Source organism: Dermacentor albipictus, chromosome 1 (assembly GCF_038994185.2).
Source record: "Dermacentor albipictus isolate Rhodes 1998 colony chromosome 1, USDA_Dalb.pri_finalv2, whole genome shotgun sequence".
Taxonomy (NCBI): Eukaryota; Metazoa; Arthropoda; class Arachnida; order Ixodida; family Ixodidae; genus Dermacentor; species Dermacentor albipictus.
Genome location: NC_091821.1, coordinates 249,592,250 through 249,611,491, shown reverse-complemented (window position 1 = coordinate 249,611,491; position 19,242 = coordinate 249,592,250). Strand labels below are relative to the sequence as shown.

Below are 19,242 nucleotides of genomic sequence, written 5' to 3'. Positions count from 1 at the left end.
CTTGGTAAAATTTTCGCGTGGTATGTTTTATTGAATTCCGAATGTAAACGACAAGAGCGAACCAAACGGCGCATTTTGGATTTGGGTCATGTGATTAAATGCGCTCAGAATGTTGGTGCTGCGTTATGCCAGACAACTAACCTGGGGCAATAGTCTCTTTAAGACGTACCGCCCCGTACTTTATTCCCACGGCATAGCACATTCGCCATGCACACAATTTGCCTATTCTAACGGTGTATGACAAGGAAACCGTAATATCAACCAGTAGTGAAAATGCGTGCGCGCTGGTGAGGGCAATTTTAACGGCGGGTGGGCAGGTTAGCCGAGATAAAATATTTAGCTTGCTACAAAAGGTTTAATATTCAAAAGAACATAGTGATGAAAACGAAGACACAGCGATATATATATATATATATATATATATATATATATATATATATATATATATATATATATATATATATATATATATATATATATATATATATATATATATATAAACGAGAAGGAAGGGGGTTAACGGAGGGGCCCAATTTTTATTAGTCATATCATAAAAAGCGAACAAACACTGACACCAAGGACACCATAGGGAAAATTACTTGTGCTTAATAAAAGAAGGAGAAACGATAAATTAATGGACATTTATTCGAAGGTTGTGGGTTCGGTTCCCACCTGCGGTAAGTTGTTTTTTCGTCCACTTTAATTTCCATTAATTTATCGTTTCTTTATTTCATTTATTAAGCACAAGTAATTTTCCCTATGTTGTCCTTGGTGTCAGTGTTTGTTGGCTTATGATATGACTATATATATATATTTGTCTGTGTGTGTGTGTAAAACTGCAAACGAGCAAAACTGTTTTGCGGCTCTGGAAGATCGTTCGAGAACACCCCGTCTCCTCCAGCTGAGCGCTGGAGGAGACGCCGGAGGCAAGTCAACCCTCGAACAATGGAGCCCTTAGAGCGTCCCCATTGGCCGAATGTGACGGCACTGACACGGGCGCCTATCATTGGAGGAAAATGAGGACACCTGAGCTGGCTCCACGATTGGCTGAAAATGGCGTGACCCCGAGAAACCGAAGGGGTTAAAAGCGAGAGACAGGGAGAAGAGTTTTTTTCGTTCTTCTTGCCATGGGCCGCAGCGTCCGATTTGCTGCCGGCCGTCGATGACTTTATCACTCTTCATTACTTTGTGTTATTACTGTAAATAGTGTAAATAAACCTTGAGTTCTCAAAATCCTCCTCAACGTCGGCCAACTCCCGCTCTCAACGGCAACATCTAATAGCCTCAAGTTTGATATATAACAAGAAACCAAAGGACGAGAGAAAGGAAAATTACGCACATGTATATGAGTCAGATAAAAGCTCGGAAAGGGTCAGCAGTGAGTCGCATGAAATCAACAAAGTGGAGCTCTATGGCACCGTCAATACACAATTCTATTCTTTTGGCTGAACAACTGAGATGAATAACATTTTGTTTACTAACGGTGCCACAAAGCTTCGTTTTCCACTTTGTTCATATTATGGTGCTCACTGTTGCCCTTTTCTCAAATTATGTGCGAGTTGGAGCATGCACGTTATTTTTTTCCCTCTTTCTTTGCCCTCTCGTTATATATTAAACCTGTAGTAGGATGCCAAATGTTTTTTTCTCGGCTACTCCAACTCCATATCATAAACATTTCTCTCACCAGCATGCAGGAATTACCACTACTGGTTGATATTACAGTTTCCCTGTAATACATACTTGGAATATGAAAAATATGTATGCGATGGGCGGGCTATGCAGTGCGAGTAAAGTACGAAGCAGTGCCTCTTCAACGGACTTTTGCCCTAGGCTAGCGATTAGGCGTAACCCAACGCCAACATTCTGAGCGTATTAGCTCACATGAACCAACGGCAGAATATCACATCCTTTAGTTCACTACTGCACATGTATGTAAGCCCATTAAAGAAGACAAGGAAACCCACGAATTTCTCCAATTTTTTTTTCCCTTAAATGATCAGTCGACCTTCAGACGTCCTGTATACTTCTTATTTTGCTTTGAAATGTTTTAAAACTTGGCTTGATGTTCATTTGTTACAAAGCAGAAAGAAATGTGCAAAAAAATATATTCTGACGCACATTGACTTTATCTTGCACCCATTAAAAAGTTAAACAGGCTGTACTCGATTCGGACTTTTGAATGACAAAGCTCTCGCCAGTATGATAGTGGGACATAACATACAGGGTGTTTCAGCGAATGCTTTCAAAATTTTAAAGGTTGCCTGTAGCAGATAGTTCAATTCTAGTTTAAGAGCCGGTCTACTCGAAGCGGCGGACACTACTTGCACAATAAATTGAAATGAAAATTTGACTAAACAACAGGAATTAACTAATTACCTTTTTAGCTAATTATCTCATGACCCATATTGCAGTTTACGAATTCTAGCAGTGGACATCGCAAGGCGGATCCACTTGGAACGAATTCTCAGGACGACACCAGTTTCGAGATATAAATTCCCGAACTTGGCGGAGAAATGCACTGGCGTTCCAGTTACTTGTGTGCTTCAGTGCATGAAGCGACGTTTTGTTAACAAATTAACTGGAACGCCATCTTGAATATTTGTTCCAAGTGGATCCGCCTTGCGAACACCACGGCTATAATTTGTAAATTGCAATATGGGCCACAATACAATTAGTTACAAACATAATTAGTGAATTTTCATTAATTAGTCGATTTTGCATCTGAATTTTTTGCGCAAGTATTGCATACCAGCTAATCGACTAGAATTGTGATGCCTGCCACGGGCAACTTTCAAAGATTTTTGGAAGTGTTCCCTGAAACACCATGTATATCACCATAAATAAACACTACCATATATATAGCAAGCGAACCGCAACATGGCACGTTATTCGTGTGCTTAAAATTCCATTTCATTTCACTCTCGACGCGTTCACAAGCGGTTCGGTGCCGCACTTACTCAAACGTCGGATGAGCAGCCTTCGTGTGAGAGCACAGCACCAACTTAATCGAAGCAGCGGCACCCCACTGATGCTCGACGCCATCGCTGCGCCCAGCAACCACCGTTCATCGTCAAGAAGAACACCAGCAGCGGGGAGGACCAGTTCGAAGGCTACTGCATAGACTTGATCGATGAAATCAAGAAGATACTAAAGTTCGAGTACACTATATACGAAGTCCAGGACAAGATGTTTGGCTCCATCAACACTACCACCAAACAATGGAACGGGATGATCCGGGAGCTCGTCGATAAGGTAAGCTAATTGGTGACATAATCAAGTAAGCTGCACGCCATCATGCGATTGTCTGGTTATCTAAACTGTGTAGATAAACTATGTTATCGAAGCTACAAACACCTAAAACGCTCCCCTGCATCCAGGCTTACCAAAATGTGCTGATGAGCAAATTTCGGAGTTTTTTTGTTTACTTTTTTTCGGTAATATTTTGTCTTGAGATCTAGGTGAGCTCACCTGTGTGGTTAAGTTAAGAAATTATTTATTACATTGGCATTGCTAAGAACGTTATGGTTTAAACAGCTCGAAAGGCTGGTATCGAAAACGGTCTTCAATCCAAAGATGGAACGACAGGCAGGTCTGCTGGGCACCGAAATCCGCACCTGAATTCAAAACTAAGCCATACTATTTCTGACATCAAAACTTCCTGTGTTGCAAATGGCTCTATCATCGATCATGCTGATTCGATCCACACATCGTGTCGACGTCATTTGAGCTAGGTGACTGCAGACTATTTATTTGCACCTTGAAAAGGTAGATTCTTTGACGGGATAGCCAAACAAGGCAGAGTTTCAAGGGAAGATGTAGACTTCATATGATCGACCGTAGTCGAACAAGAGCTAAAGTATGTGGAGCCAACGTTTTGTCAAGTATCCTTGCCGAAACGATGGCTCCAGGGGCTTGTCTTTTACAAGTTCTCTTGTCGAAACGCTGGCTCCAGGGACATCTCTAAGCGACCAAGAAATTCTTTTCAATGTGATGAAACCTACGACATGATAGCTCCAAATAAATGAGCAATATCTATGAGAAATATGTATCTGGAGTCAACGTTCTGACAATGGGACTTGTCTTCGACAAGTTCCCTTGTCTAAACGTCTCCGTACGTCGACACATCGAAACGTCGAGACAAAATCTATGACAAAAAGAAAAAAAAATATTCGACAAAATCATGGACACGCGTTTGCTGGTACTGTCTAATAATAGGCGAAATAAGTTCAAGTGCCCGTAGATTGAGCGCAAGAACATCCCATGCCTCGACCATAAGCGCACTTCTTCCTTATGTCTGAACAGAACGCCTACTAGAATGCAAATTTCGGAGTACACTTGCAATCGCGACAGTGTAACAAAATGTTAGATGGTGTTACACCGGTCAACGAACGATTATGCTCAAGTAATCCGTTACTGATGCAATGCCCTGTGTATAAGCGACCGCAGCGAGAAGGAACTTTAAACACTATGCCCATACGGCATTCTGCGAACTTACTTTACATGCTTCATATAAAAACACCTGTCAGGTCTTCTTGTAGTTCAACTGACATTTCTCTCTATGCACGGCGACGCATATCTTTCCTAACTTACTGTCCAGCGTAAGTCTACGAGACACAGAGTGAATGTAAGGTTATACCCACGACCTGTCTTCTTATTCCTAATGCATTGTCCAACCATATGCGTATTGGAAGACATGATGCGCAGTGCGGTTCAGTGCTCTGTAGAGCACAAAAACCATGGAGAATTTCATACAATTACTAGAGGGAACTCTGGCGCTTGTGTCTACGGGAACTGCAAGCGGGACGGTTCAGGCAGCATGGAAGTGATAGGTATAGTACAAGGATTTGCCTAAAGCTTCGTCTATTTGGCTTCAAACGGCTTCGCCACTTGCTGAACTTATCATTTTCAACAAAGTGCCGCTTAAACAATAATTAAATAAACATTAACTAAATTATCCGACGGCAGGCTTCGAACGCAGGACCTCTTGCACAGAGTCCCAATATTGAAACCATTACGCCACGGGCGCACGCATCGACAAGCGGCATGGAACGCCCTTGCGAATTTCTCACGGGCAAGCCAGTGCGTTGAGACGCATGGCGTGTTTCGATTCAGCCATCTCGACAGGCTGAACCGCTGCAACTAGTAGCGATTGTACATGTTCGCAGAGTCTTCCGCACTTAGAAAAGTATAGAGTGCCCTAAAATTTAGGACAATAAAAGCAGATAAAGCGTAATGAACAAAGCCACGAGAACTTCTGGATCCACAAGCATGAATATGAGACAAATCAATGTACTACCCATCATTCCCATGGCGGCTGAACGATTCAAGCGCCAGGGTTCCCTCAAGTAATTATCGTAGGAGTCTCTATGACCGGAACGACCCCATTCCAAGGCCTATTCTGTGTCACTGTCACTGTATATAGTATGATCGTAAGAAATGTGGTTACGAAAGTGTCAAGGTAACCACTAAATACAAGTTCCAGTTTTCCGGAAGAAATTGTCCCTACAAAGTAGCTTGCATTAAACCATTATTCTCCCTAAATAAGCACAAGCAGTGAGACAAACACAGCGGCTAGCTTTTTTAAAGATTGTCCCTGCGTATGAAGACCATAGAAGCTGCTTTTTTTTTTCTTGGAATAGAGAAAGATGCTCTGTTTGGTTGTCTACGCACGTTGCAGAACGCGGACATCGCACTGGGGCCAATTTCGGTCATGGCCGAGCGCGAAACGGTGGTGGACTTCACAGTGCCCTACTACGACCTGGTGGGCATCTCCATCCTCATGAAGAAACCCGAAGTGAAATCGTCGCTTTTCAAGTTCCTCACCGTGCTCGAGGGAAACGTGTGGGGATGTATCCTCGCAGCATACTTTTTTACAAGGTTGGCGACATTTTCAATAAACCAGTGCAGAACAAACGCGCAGTGATTCTAGCATATAATAACAAGAAAGAAAATAGTGAGGCTGCTAATCATTTGACAGCGTGTGGTAGGCGTAATTGCCCAACTATTACATCGTATTTGCTATTTCATCTCAATGTTTTCGCTAAAAATAACGTAAGTACTATACTGAGCTATGCCCTCTCAGTCAAACATCGGTCAGCAACATGAACTACTTTTATTTGCCAATTAAAGCGTTTGAGATGTCAGATAGTTTTTCTGCATTTGACGTTGTGACGTCCTAAGCCTTTCCAAAGTATCAGCATGTGCTTGGAAGACTTCTATAGGCCATGAACATGTCGGCTCTGCTAATTTCTTTTAATTAGACAAGCAACTGCTGGTTAAACAGCTTTGGAAAATTTTATTCGGTTGTAGCGCTCCTTAAGTGTCATTGCTAACGATGCGTGATGGCATAAACTTAGCTCGACTGAACATCAGCAAGGTTTTAATCGCTCTTTAAGTAGATCAATTTTGTTTATCTTTATTATTTAGATAAAAATATTTGACTCGTGGGCCGTTTCGGAATAAATAGGCTCCATAATACAGCGTATGCATGCTATGTCGGCTTTCGGCGGCATCAAGTTTACTACAAAATGGTATGCGGTATGAACTTACGATGCGACGCTCCTCGTCAATGTATTTGGTAAACTTTTACATCACAGTCGGATTCACATTTACATTCTGGCAACGCGAGATTTTTTTGGATAGGCCAATCGAATGATCGTCTCACAGCAATAACCTTACACGGTTTGGAAATCGGCGAAATATTGCTGCTTACATGAGTGTCTCATTGCTCGCAGCTTCCTCATGTACCTTTTCGATCGGCTGAGCCCGTACAGCTACCGAAACAACAAGGAGAAATACAAGGACGACGAGGAGAAACGAGACTTTAACCTGAAAGAGTGCCTCTGGTTCTGCATGACATCGCTCACACCCCAGGGTCAGTGCATTGAATGCCTATCCCATCCCAAGCTATCCCATGCGCTATAGCTTGGGAACAACTGTTGTGGTTTTGGAAAAGTGCCAACAAATCATTGCGGTCTTCCAACTCTCTGCACAAAGCACGATAACACGCCCTGCAGTTTCTTAGTATACAAGTTCTTAACACCACTTTTAAGTATATTCATACATGCGATCACGGCTACACGTGCTTTTCCATTAACCACGACCCGAAAAATTGAGTTCATTTTATTTATATTGTGTGCCACGGAGTCCGCCTTCTACGTCAGTAACTTTTGCACTTTTTTTTCATGCCAATAGAATGACAACCAATATTCTCGATTGAGTTAGAATTGAACTAGCACTTGTAGGTTACGTCCTGCAAAGATTTACAACTCTTCCGAGGCCACAAAGCTCTGACTGGGATTTCTGATTACGTAAGAATTATCCTCAGAGCTGCTCGTCTTTCAATCTGAGGTGAATGTTTGAGAATTTCCAAGCTCATGCGCACTATAGGTATGATATCCCAGTTTCTTTGATCAGACAATGGAGGAGGAGGAGGAGGAGGAGGAGGAGTAGATTTTAATGAAGAGAAAGGAAGAGAGGTCGGCCTGGAGAGCGTCTCTCTAGCCTGCCACTCCTCACAGGGGTAAGGGGAAGTCGGAGATACAGGGAAAGGTAGGTGGCAGGTAATTATGATATGCTACAATGAACTACTATTTACATGTTGTCCTATATGCGGATGCGCGCTTTAGACACAATACGCGCGCGATCAATCTTGTCCACACAACGTTATCGCGCAAACGCATTTCGCAGTCTTCACGTGTCACAGGTTCTAGAGACGACCGTCTAAGCCAGTCTCACATGGAAAGTTTAAGAGTGATTTTATGGTGCATTGGGCATGTTCAACTCTTTTCCACACGCCTAAAATATATTCTTCCGAATAGGGGCGGGAGTCCAAGCAGTCAACACTAGACTTAAGTGACCTTCGCTCGGCCGCATATTGCGGGCACACAAAAAGTATGTGAGCTATTGTCTCTGGAGTGTGACAGACGTTATAGTCCGGGTCTCATTCTCGTTAAATCTTGTGATGGTAACGGCGAGTGTACGCCACACCGAGCCGTAATCGATTAATGAGTGTTTCCTGGTCTCTCCGCAACCGAAGTGGAATCCGGAATCGCAAATAGCGTCAAGTCTTTGGAGGCGCTCATGCCGATGTTAGGGGCTGTCCCATTGTCGCGCCATAGAGGTTTTGACGTAGTTATGGAGCAAGGCGTTGTACCGGGATGTCATACCGGCAAAAATTAAGTTTTATAATCTTCCGGTCAGTGTGTGCCTTTCTTTGCCTCCACGTCATCCTGTTCTTTTCCAGCTATTCCACAATGGCTAGGAATCCACTGCAGCACGATGGTATGCCTGGGTTGTGACGCCTCAGCGAGCAGAGCCATGATGTCATAAACTAGAGAACTGTATGCGGTTCTGTGATTCATGTAATTGCTTATGAGTTGCAGTGTGGGTTTTGAGTCACAGAACAGTGTCCATTTCTCAAGGATTTGTTGCAGTATGCAGCGGACTACTTCTGGAACGCCAGTCAACTCAACTGCTGTTGACGATGCTTTGTGTCCTATCTTGAATCGTTGCGTGACCCCTTCCCAGGTACTGCGTAAGCTGCCACGGAAGAGGTCTGTGTTACATAACCATCTGCGAAAACATGTTCTGTATATCCGTACATGTAAGTATCATGTGCACGCATGTTAACGCCATGGCCACACTCTTTGTCGGTGAGAGCTCTAGTCCACGACTGTCTATGTATGTTGACGTTATTGACACAGCACGCTGTAGCTTCGTTTGTACTTGCAAGCGCATTAAGCTCGTGGTCCATATGCAGATGCTATCTGCGTACATAGAGACCGAGACTGTGCCTGCGAGTTCTTTGACGAGTCCAACGAGAACAACACTAAATAAAGTTGGGCTCAGTACACCTCCTTGAGGCACACCACGATAGACGGGATGGTTCCTTGTATCACCGTCTAGAGTTGTGATGAATGTTGTTCTCTTTTGAAGATAGCTGGCTAACCGCTGATGCAGACCGCCACCAATGCCATATTCTTCAAGGGCATTTAAAACTGCATCATGCAGAACATTGACAAAAGCACCCTTGATATCCAGAAAGACAGCAGCCATCAATCGACGGCGGCATTTCTGACGTTCAGCAGTCGTTACTAAGTCAATGACGCTGTCCATTGACGACCTACCCTTTCGAAAACCTGTCACCGCGTCTGGATACATATTACGCTTCTCCAAAAACCACTCCAGACGCGTTAAAACCATACATTCTATGGTCTTTCATATACAACTGGCAAGCGCCACAGGTCTGTAGGAAAGCAAAGAAGAGCACAGCAGACGATGGAAGTTGTCATAGAGAGAACGCGCCGTTTGCAGGCGGCGTTTATAAATACTTTTTTTAAACACGCTCTGGAAATGATGAGACAGGAAATTAGCCATATAATGTAAGTTGATGCGGCTGTGACGAAATTAGTTCGACCACAGAAAAGAGTTTATTTCCTTGCGCAAATGACTGGCTGGAGGGCCCAGCCGAGAGTTGTCATGGGTTTGACAAACCTTGCATAAGCTATTGCATGCGTTTACGAGCTTCGTCTATTTGCACCAGGTAAACGGTGGACGTGAGAGCCCAAACAGGAAAGCGAGGGCTGATCACGGGCTACATAACGACGCCACCTTTAAGCCTTGCTCATCGACACTTTGGTGGAACTCGCGTGTATTTGCCATACGCTGCATTGCGGGTTATCCCGCCGGAAATATGCTTTGTGTATCCTCTGATGAGCGTTCCACCTTGGCTACTTATGCTGGCGGAGCCAAGAAACCCACGTTCATGGGAGGATCGTAATGTGAGTCATTATATTACACAGATCGCACTAACTCCGAGGTTGGTACACGCATCTTACGAAAAGAGAGGCTGTTTCAGCAGCAAATATACATAGAAAGAAATTGTACTGAGTCCAAAATAATTCTACAGCATCCCAAAATGTTTATGTACATAAGCAGCACCACAAAACATTACTGTGCATTGTAATTAAGCAACGAAACTCACCCAGTGTTGTACTGACTCTGATATCGGTCCACGTATACATTGCAGCTATGTCCTTGACAGTTGCAGCTGCGGGTGGCGGTTTCGTGTCGCATGCAGGGGGACGTTGTGTGTCCGTACCGCGTCCTGCCTTCGCGCGCAAAAAGTTGTTCCTTCACTGGCTCTCTCAAACGCGCAGGTGGTGGCGAGGCACCACGCAACCTTTCCGGACGCCTGGTGGCGGCCACCTGGTGGCTGTTCGGCTTCATCATCATCGCCTCGTACACGGCCAACTTGGCCGCCTTCCTGACCGTGTCCCGACTCGACTCACCCATCGAGTCCCTCGACGACCTCGCCAAGCAGTACAAGATTAAGTACGCGCCCCAGAAGGACACGTCATCGATGACTTACTTCGATCGCATGGCCTACATCGAGTCCAAGTTCTATGAGTGAGCAGCATTCTTTAATGATGATGATGATGATTTTATGGCATCCCCTTCGAAACGGGGTGATGACAGATAGTCACCTAGCCTGCTTGACTTCCTCAGGTGTGCTATAGATGCATTTCATTCTAGCATTTTTGTATCAACTCCAATATTTTTTTCTCTTCTTCAAAACTTCTCTACCTACCTTGTACCGCTACCTATACCTGTAACGGATTCGGTCATATTAATCTCTTCCCTGCTTTTTTTCCACCAATACTCTAAATGTATCTTGCTTATCTCGACCACAGGCCAATTGATGCTTTCATCCTTTCATTACCAAGTGCTTCTGTAACGTGTATGTTACCAACTGGTCTCACCGTGTGAATCCCTTCACATTCCATTAAGATATGCCCAGTGGTCTCCGGATTTTTGCTGCAGCAGACACATGTGTCATCTTGATGCGAATATCTGCTCCGGTATGTTTTTGTCCTTGGGCAACCAACTCGAGCCTCAGATAGCAAGACACTGCCTTTTATGTTATCGCAAAGACTTTTTCTTCCCATTCTTGTAAATCTCCATGGTGCTTTTGTTTCCAATCTTTGCATCCAATTCACCGTTTCTGTTTCTCTCACTTTCTTTTTGATGAGTCCTGGTTATCTATTTACACTTTCAATTACCCTGTATTTGGTTTCCAACTTTCTTGACCTCTTCCTCCATTCCATTACCGTCACTGACTGCAACGCCACGCAGCATCGAATGTCAGTATATAGGTAGACTCACTATGACAGGGGGAAGGGGAATGAATTGGTTATTTTGCCTTAGTAAATTAAAATTGGCTGTCAGTGTGTTTGCAGGGCCTCCTTGCGCCCACGTCCAACGCCACTGAGAGGGAGCCACAGTAAGCTGCATCAGAATGACCGCACAACAATAGCGAATACTAATGGTCAAGCATATACTATTCTACCTCAGATTGCATACTATAAGTAAAACAAGCAGGCTTGCTTTTTTTCTGACTTGTTGGTTCACATTAGTACAAATGTATATGTGACCAAATTTGCGCAGATGTCGCCATATTCGCTAATTGCTTGCCCTTATGTAAATGCGCCGTGTGTTGTTTGACACACATTGCTTCACAGGCTTTGTGCGTACTTCTGTGTGCGTAGCAGTAAGCCTGACTTTAAAAAACTGTTTTGTGTGCACGTGCTTATTTTGTTGTTTATGATGGCGTACCAAATCTCTGTACATACTATAGTGTTTTGTTTCGAGTTCTGATTTGTTGTACTTGTCCGAAGTACAGCGAGTAGGCCTAGTCTAGAAGACAGGATCATTTTGCCTCTATTTGTGAGCATTTGCCTAAATGTCCGAATAAAAAAGATAGTGAACTTAGTGGCCCGGACAGTGACAATGTGAGTACAACTGGGCCAAGTCAACCTAAAACCAAGCATGCTGCACCACTTCACCTTCGCCGCATTACACGTTTTGTTCTTCATCTTAAGTTTGATTTTTCAGCATCTGGAAGAATATGTCCTTGGACGACACCCTGAGCGACGAAGAGCGTGCGAAACTGGCAGTGTGGGACTATCCAGTGAGTGACAAATATACGAAGATCTGGTGGACCATGCAGGAGGCCAGCATGCCCACGGAATTTGAGGAAGGTGTGCGAAGGGTCAAGGAGTCCAAAGGCTCGCAAGAAGGGTTCGCGTTCATCGGTGAGTCATCGGCGAGCCAGCAGGGTATAACGAGTTTTGGTGGTCCGTCTTCACGGGACGCACAACCAGCCGCATTAGCACAGCGCCTATGGAACCCTGCTGCTAAAGACGAGTTTAAAACCCGGGTTTCGTTAAATCCCAAATCGAGACTCAACCCCTGTGCTGAGAGCTAAATACACGCTCAAAGGATCCCTGGTTGTTCAAATTAAACCACATGAAACTTCCTAGCAGAAAAGCAAAAAAAAAGCAACCATTAAGCATTGCAGCGATATTTCCCTAACTGTGTCGTTCCTGGACGTCGTCACACGTGCCTGGCGAATATAAACGCATTGCTCGGGGCGTCAAAAAAAAAAAAACAAGAAGAAAAGATTCGAGTGCGCCATTTTTGCTGATATAGCTAATAACGGGTCGCGTTCGAAAACGCTGTTCAATTTGTCAAAAGGAGCAGTCACACAGAAAACAGCAATAACGTCTCGACTTGAGCTTGCTGGTACGTCTTCATGTTGGAAAAACAGCACTTGAAAATGGAGACAAGACAGAGAGCTTATTGTAAAGTAATGCGTTTGTAACACAGTAAAGAAAATGAGAGAAAAACACACACAAATAAAAAATTCTGTGGCGATGCAGCGGTAAATGCGAGAAAAATGCATTAGCATTACGTCGCACTTCTTTGGGGTCTCGGATCCATGATTTAAACCGCGCGTTCACCACACTGCAAAGTGTTGTTCAGGAGTTCACTCGACCCCCGTCCTGCCTCATCGAGGAGCGAAGTGCAACTGACGGTGGTCCGAAGTCGACCACCATCAGTTGTGTGTGTGTGTGTACACAGTGGAATCTCGATAAACGGAAATCGCTTTAACGAAACTGCCTCTTAAACAAAACATCATCCTCATGGTTGCTTGGTTTTGCATTCATGCAATGGTATTCTGCTTTGTCTCTCAGTAAATAGAACTCTTGATAAATGGAACCAATTTCCCTGGTCCCTTGAGGTTCAGTTTAAAGAGAGTCCACTGTATATATATATGAGAAGCACAACTTCACAGTTATCTTCGGTTCATTTACCCAACAGTTTCGGTCGGTGGAGCGACATTTTTCAAGGGATAACTCGTCTTGTGCTATTTTCCTGGCTTTTTATGTCAGATTAAACATTGCTTTTGGTCTAACACACTCAAAGCGCTGATACGATGTGGACAGGAAGGACACAAACAATGCATAGTATTTGTGTCCTTTCTGCACGCGTTGTTTCACTTCGAGCTTCAATATGACAGACAATACTACCAGTTCTCGTTACGCAGCTTCCTTTCAGTGCTCGAATAGGTTAATTGTAGTGAAGGCGCTTTCGAAATGCCGCCCGGCGTCATTCATGGTGAAAGAGTCGCCTTAATTCCGTCTAGTTTAGCATTCTGCGTCCCAGTTTTTCGTTTTCCACCGCCAGTGTCAGAGAACCGTATACGGTCAGTGTTGAACACCAGAAAATAAGTTACAGCACCGAGTTTCAGGCAGCGAAAAGTTGAAGCACGCTTCTTTCGGTGCGTCATTCACGCCCCCCCCCCCCCCCCCCACCCACTCTACGCGTCACTTACCAAACTTTTCAACGGAGTTAGGGACATGACAAGGCCGCTAAGTGAACAGACCGAAGTAGACAAAACTCGATGAAGCAAAAAATAAATGCAAGTAAATTTTAGCATTTATAAAAGCGAAAGGTAAATCATTTATGTAGTATAGGCAAACTATGAAAAAAGACGGACAAAGCGCAATTGGTGAGTACTAAAGCTCACGACGTCTGTCATAGATCATTCTATACCATCTGCTGACCTACGGCTTCGGCTGTACTCCCCTCGGTATTCACCAGCATTTATTGGTTTCAACATGCAACTCAGCCAACCATCGTGTGGCTTCCATGTGGTAAACGTCACGCATGACTGTACTTGCATTGCAGCGGACTCAACCCGAGTGAAGTACGCCACAATGACCAACTGTGACCTCGTCTCCGTGGGCAGTGAATTCAGCAGAAAGCCGTTGGCACTGGCGGTTCAACAGAACTCGCCCTTGAAGGACCAGCTTTCAAGCGCGTAGGTATACGCGTTGTGGCTCATGTGTTTGTCGGTGGGTGTCGTTAGCTGCAGCAATTTACTTGGTTACTGCGAAAGCGCTACGCGACTTTACGGTGCTCAAGCTCTATAACGTAAAACTATTCCAATATGTTTTTATTCCAATCTCCTGACGTCAAATTTGCGTAACCGCCCACGCAAGCATTGGGCGGTGACCCGCAGGGTTGTCTGAACGGACCAATCAAACGCTCTCCTCGTTTATAGGAGGTCACTTTTCTTTGCTTTAAAAACGAATGGCATTGGCTACACTGAGCGGCTTGTTTTATCTAATTGGCTGACAAGAGGCGAGGAGCACGCTCAAGTGGAGAGGCATTCGATGGGGCCGATTCAGTGCACTGAAACTGGATAACTGGATGAAGAGGGTGGTACCGGCGTCTGTGATTGATCCGCTTTCCCTCACTTAGTTTGCGGTGGCTGGCCGAAAATCACGACGGCATGCAGCGGAAGGTTAAGAATGTCGCTAAAACAAATTCTCAGCAAAGAAAAGTTGTCAGAACGAGGTCGTAAACGTGCGGAAAGTGCTCGAAAACGCTACACAGCCAGGTAAAAAGCTTTAATGCATGCAAATAAACCTATGCCTTACGGCAGATGCGAGTAGCCAGTGCCTGAACGATCAGCGGCAGCCATCTTTTATTCTTTTCCGAACGGGGCAGCCTGCCGCTATTCAGAAGAAAATTCAGTTTTTTTTTCCGGCACATTAATGCATCTTTAACGCGTACACGGCACTGTGACATGGTGGGTTCTCGCGGTTTTGCGAGGCCGCGTGACAGGCAGGTAAAGTGGGTGTCGCCCGAAAGCTTTTGATCAATAGCCGAGGGCTAATGGCGAAAAGGCGTCGCATCAAAAATTGTTTCTTTCCAATCATGTATAATCAGTGTGTTCACGACATATCAGATGGGGAGCTATCGCAGTTTTCGTGATGTCGTGTGACACAGGGTGGTCCAAAAAGTTTTTGACCAATCACGGAGAGCTGATTGCATAATTGGAATAGCTTTACGTTATAGCGCCGCTTGTTTGCTTTGAGGCTATCTTGTCTCAATTCGTTTATTCAGCTTATTCGGCATCACGTCACATGGTGGTCTTCAAAGCAAAGGAGTATTAACATGAGCCACTATCCGCATTGCGCTTGTTGGCTCTGGCGCAAACACTGTGCAATCGGCTGTAAAAGTTCTCAGAGCACGGAAGAGCTTTCACCGCTCGCGGTTCACTCCCATAACACACGCACACACACGCGCACGCACGCATGCATGCACACGTCGGCACGTCGTACGTTTGTCGTCTGCTTCACTTTCGAGTAATGAAGCCGTACCAGCAGGATATAGATGTCCACCGAACATCTCCGAAACGGCACTACAGTTGAGCCTGCTTACGAAGACGGGCCAAATTATAATGCAAATTGTTCGCTATAAGAAACATTCGTTATAAATTGAGTTACCCTTAAAACCCCGTATAAAGGAAGTAATTGCGGCAGGGGATGTCGTCACGACGACTGGCACAGCGGTTACTTGGAATTTCTCCTGAAAACTTTAAGCACATCAGTGTTGTCTTTAGACTAGCTAAACAATAACCAAACGTTAAAAAACCGACTGCGCTATTACGTCTGTTGAGACAAGTTCCATTACCATCCGCGGTGGCTTAGTGGCTGAGGCGTTCGGCATGCCGCTGAGAACGAAGTCGCAGGTTCGATTCCTGGTCAAGGAGGCCGCATATCGATGGGGTGAATAATGTTCGTGCTTTTTGGGGTTTAGGTGCACGTCAAGTAACCCCAGGTAATCAAGATTAATGCGGAGCCGTCCGCTAGGACGTCTGTCATAGCCCCAGTTTTGCTTTGGGACATTTAACGCCCACGAATCAATCAGAAACGTTGCGTAGAAGCGTACTTTCAGATCAGTTACACAGTGAATCATCACGATTTCCACTAGGCGCAATGAGAGCCTGCTGGATTGTGTTATGACGAGGCACTTGTACCTGCGTACCGCCAGCGCTTTCGAAACAGTGCGACACTTCCGGGCGCGGAAGCCTTTGCTGTACGACGAGACTTAATCATTATTTCCTTTTAACGCAATAGCGTTAAGGGAGCCATGTCGAAGAAAATCCGGTGTCGGCGTCGAAGGCGTTGTCCGTTAGAGAAAAATAATTCCGAATTAAGCAGGCCTGCCGCGTGCCGCGTAGGCGTTACTGAACTAATTAAATTGCTCAAAGTAAAATATGTCAAAAAATTTATAAAGTACGACTTAAACACAACCTAAAGACATGATAGCATCGGGTTTTAATTTGAATATACGATAAAACATGTTCTCTTACGCAGAAACTCAAACCCCTTTTCCAGCTGCCGTTTTAGGTTTATCTTAGTAGGAGCGGCGCGCCCCGCTCGGATTCTTGCAGCACCATCCAGAAGGCGTTCGCCTCCGTGAATCAGAGGCAGCGGTGGTGCCCGCCGTGGAAAGGGGAAAGAAAAAAAAGAACCAGAAAGTCCACTTTCGTGCATAGCGTTCGCCGCTAGCGTTTCCAGGAAAACATTACGGTTGTATAAGCTGTAGTTACCGGGAAACGTGAGAAACAGTCATGGATCTTTGAATGCTAACGCGTTCCATTCTTAAAGGGGAAGCTTAAGCATCCTTCAGGTTTTTTCTTTCGCTTTCGGTGTCGACAGAATCCTCAAGCTACTCAACCAGCGTCGCTTGGAAGGCCTCAAGGAAACGTGGTGGAACAAGAACCCCGCCCGTGTCACATGTGACGACAGCGAGCGCCAAAGCGACGGCATCAGCATCCGGAACATTGGTATGTAGTATGAGGCAAGACCAAAGTGAGATGGACTAGCCTCCTGTTTTAGTATGAAATTCCATTTTCATGTGCCAAAAAAAAAGAAACAATGCAAAAAACCCTCGCTCCCCCAGCGGCTGCGCTAAGTTGTTGACTGTCACTAGCACCTTTTACAGTTCGTTAACTTTGTTACTACCAGAGCGCTCTACAGCAAAGGGTTTGAAGCTCATGACAAAATCGAAAATTTAAGACAGGAGGGAGAAAAAGCAAATAGTATTTATTTAAATACCTAGATTGTTTATTAAACTGCGAATACATGACTAAGCTGTGCCCGGATTGCAAGCGATACGTTTGTAGTACCTGCCTTGCCTATATTATTTTTTATTCTTCACACTGAGGGCTTCCCTTTTTGTGCACCTGCTGTTGTGATTCGGCTGCGCAAATGTGTGTGCTCTTTTCTTTTTTTCTGCACGCTGTATTTCTTGTATAACTTTTTGGCCGTGTAACGTGCTCTATTTGCATGAATAACAATTTTGCCCACATGTTTGGTCTTTGAATAGGCTGAAGTATTTTTTTAAATAAAGATAAAAATAAATAAAATTTACAATAGGGTATGATTGGCTCACAGGACAACTATTTTGAATTTTTGATTACATCAATAAAATTAAATCACGGAAGAAAATCAGCCCCACTTAAACACATTTTCATTACCCGACATGTTGTCGTTCTGACAATAGTTTCAGCGAATTGTGCATGTGCGGAACCTTTCCGGTTAGTTTCTCCGCGAAGTTATGAAACGAAGTACCTTGCCTCAGTGCAAGGTGTTCCGGGAGCTTGAACTGAGGAAAGGCTTGCGCATACCTCCATAGGATTAGAGTTTTCGTGGGATTCTGGAATGCTGTGGGGTCTCTTAAAATAAAACCAGTCACCTGATAAATACCTTCTCTTTAAACAGGTGGCGTTTTTATCGTCATCTTCATCGGCGTTGTCATGGCTTGCATCACCCTGGCCATAGAGTACTGCTACTACAAGAACCGCAAACCTAACAGCAAAGTGGTCGCCGTCAAAGAATACTCTGGCAAAGACTCCATCAAAGACTCTATCAAGCACTAGTAGCCTTCAGCCAGGCATTTACTCCCTAAGCAGCTCGCTCGCTACGTTATACCGAAGAATATTCCCCTCGCTTGCTAGAAACAGCAGTGCACGGGAAACTTACGAGTGAATAGATATTGCTCCAAACGCATTTTAAGATTAGATGCGAGTGTACTAAATTATCCAGAGAAATATGCCGGAGTTGCGCTGAATAAACATACCTTTGAAAGTGCTTTACCTTATAGCGACATTGAGAACCACTGTTCTGAACGGCACTTCTTCCTCCCTTTCACATTAAGATGTCTTTCAGCAACTATCCCAATAAAGGTCCCAGAGCTGTGACTTTGCCAGCCGCTAGCGCAAAGTGACCAGAAGGCCACAAAGAAAGCGGGACAGGGCCCGCTTTTACGCGCGTTGCCCAGCTTCGTGCCAGCGGCCAGTGTCAAACTGTGGTGCCGCTTGGCACAAGAGAGGCAGTTCTAAGCGGCAGTGACCCGAAACGGTGACCCGAACGTTGGTAGTGACACTGAATGCTGCAGGAAAACAGGAGACGACATCCTGCTAAATCCCGAACAAGAGCATCTGTCACCAGCTGGCGCAGAATCAATACTGTTTTGTTAGCCGGTCATGCATAACAAATCGCATCAAGGCAGAGTAAGGACACCATACTCTAGAGCCAAGTCCCAAATAGATTTGCGATTTGAGCGTACCGTTAATAATGTTTGAGTCGCTAATCTGCCTTGGCAACGTACGGCATAAAACCCCAAACGAACACCAGAAAACCGAAACAAAACACATTGCACACATCACGCCTGTAATCCTGGTTTCCCGTTCCTCCTACACCACCTCTGTCTACAGATCCGTCTCCGCCCCCCCCCCCCAGCAGCTCCTCTTCCTTCAACCCCCCCCCCCCCGCCCCCGCACCTCTGCAACCCGCTTTGAACTCTAGACAATATGGTTACTTTACGCTAACAAGAACCATCCTGGAAATTAAAGAATGTCCAGAAATCAGAAGAGCGCGAAAGTTTTAATTTATTATACTAGTATGGTTCTTGCTTAAAACAACTTTTAACCAGGCTCATGATGCGATGTAAAAGAAATCCCTTCATTAACTGCGCGTGATAATTGCACAGACACGTTTGTACAAGTTTTGAGCATGAATGCACGACTGAATCTATTAA

General features: G+C 44.7%; 1 protein-coding gene across 1 annotated transcript in view; it reads left to right on the top strand.

The window, feature by feature from the left end:
* Positions 1-18,815, top strand: part of LOC135900713 (ionotropic receptor 25a-like) — a 54,110-nt gene extending 35,295 nt beyond the window's left edge. Inside the window, exons 11-18 of the mRNA XM_065430259.1 lie at positions 3,055-3,252; positions 5,678-5,877; positions 6,735-6,874; positions 10,161-10,410; positions 11,896-12,095; positions 14,035-14,167; positions 16,860-16,987; positions 17,925-18,815. Of these exons, the coding sequence (XP_065286331.1) occupies positions 3,055-3,252; positions 5,678-5,877; positions 6,735-6,874; positions 10,161-10,410; positions 11,896-12,095; positions 14,035-14,167; positions 16,860-16,987; positions 17,925-18,082 (1,407 nt within the window). The 3' untranslated portion in view covers positions 18,083-18,815. The remainder of the gene's footprint in view (positions 1-3,054; positions 3,253-5,677; positions 5,878-6,734; positions 6,875-10,160; positions 10,411-11,895; positions 12,096-14,034; positions 14,168-16,859; positions 16,988-17,924) is intronic.
* The last annotated feature ends 427 nt before the right edge of the window (positions 18,816-19,242 follow it).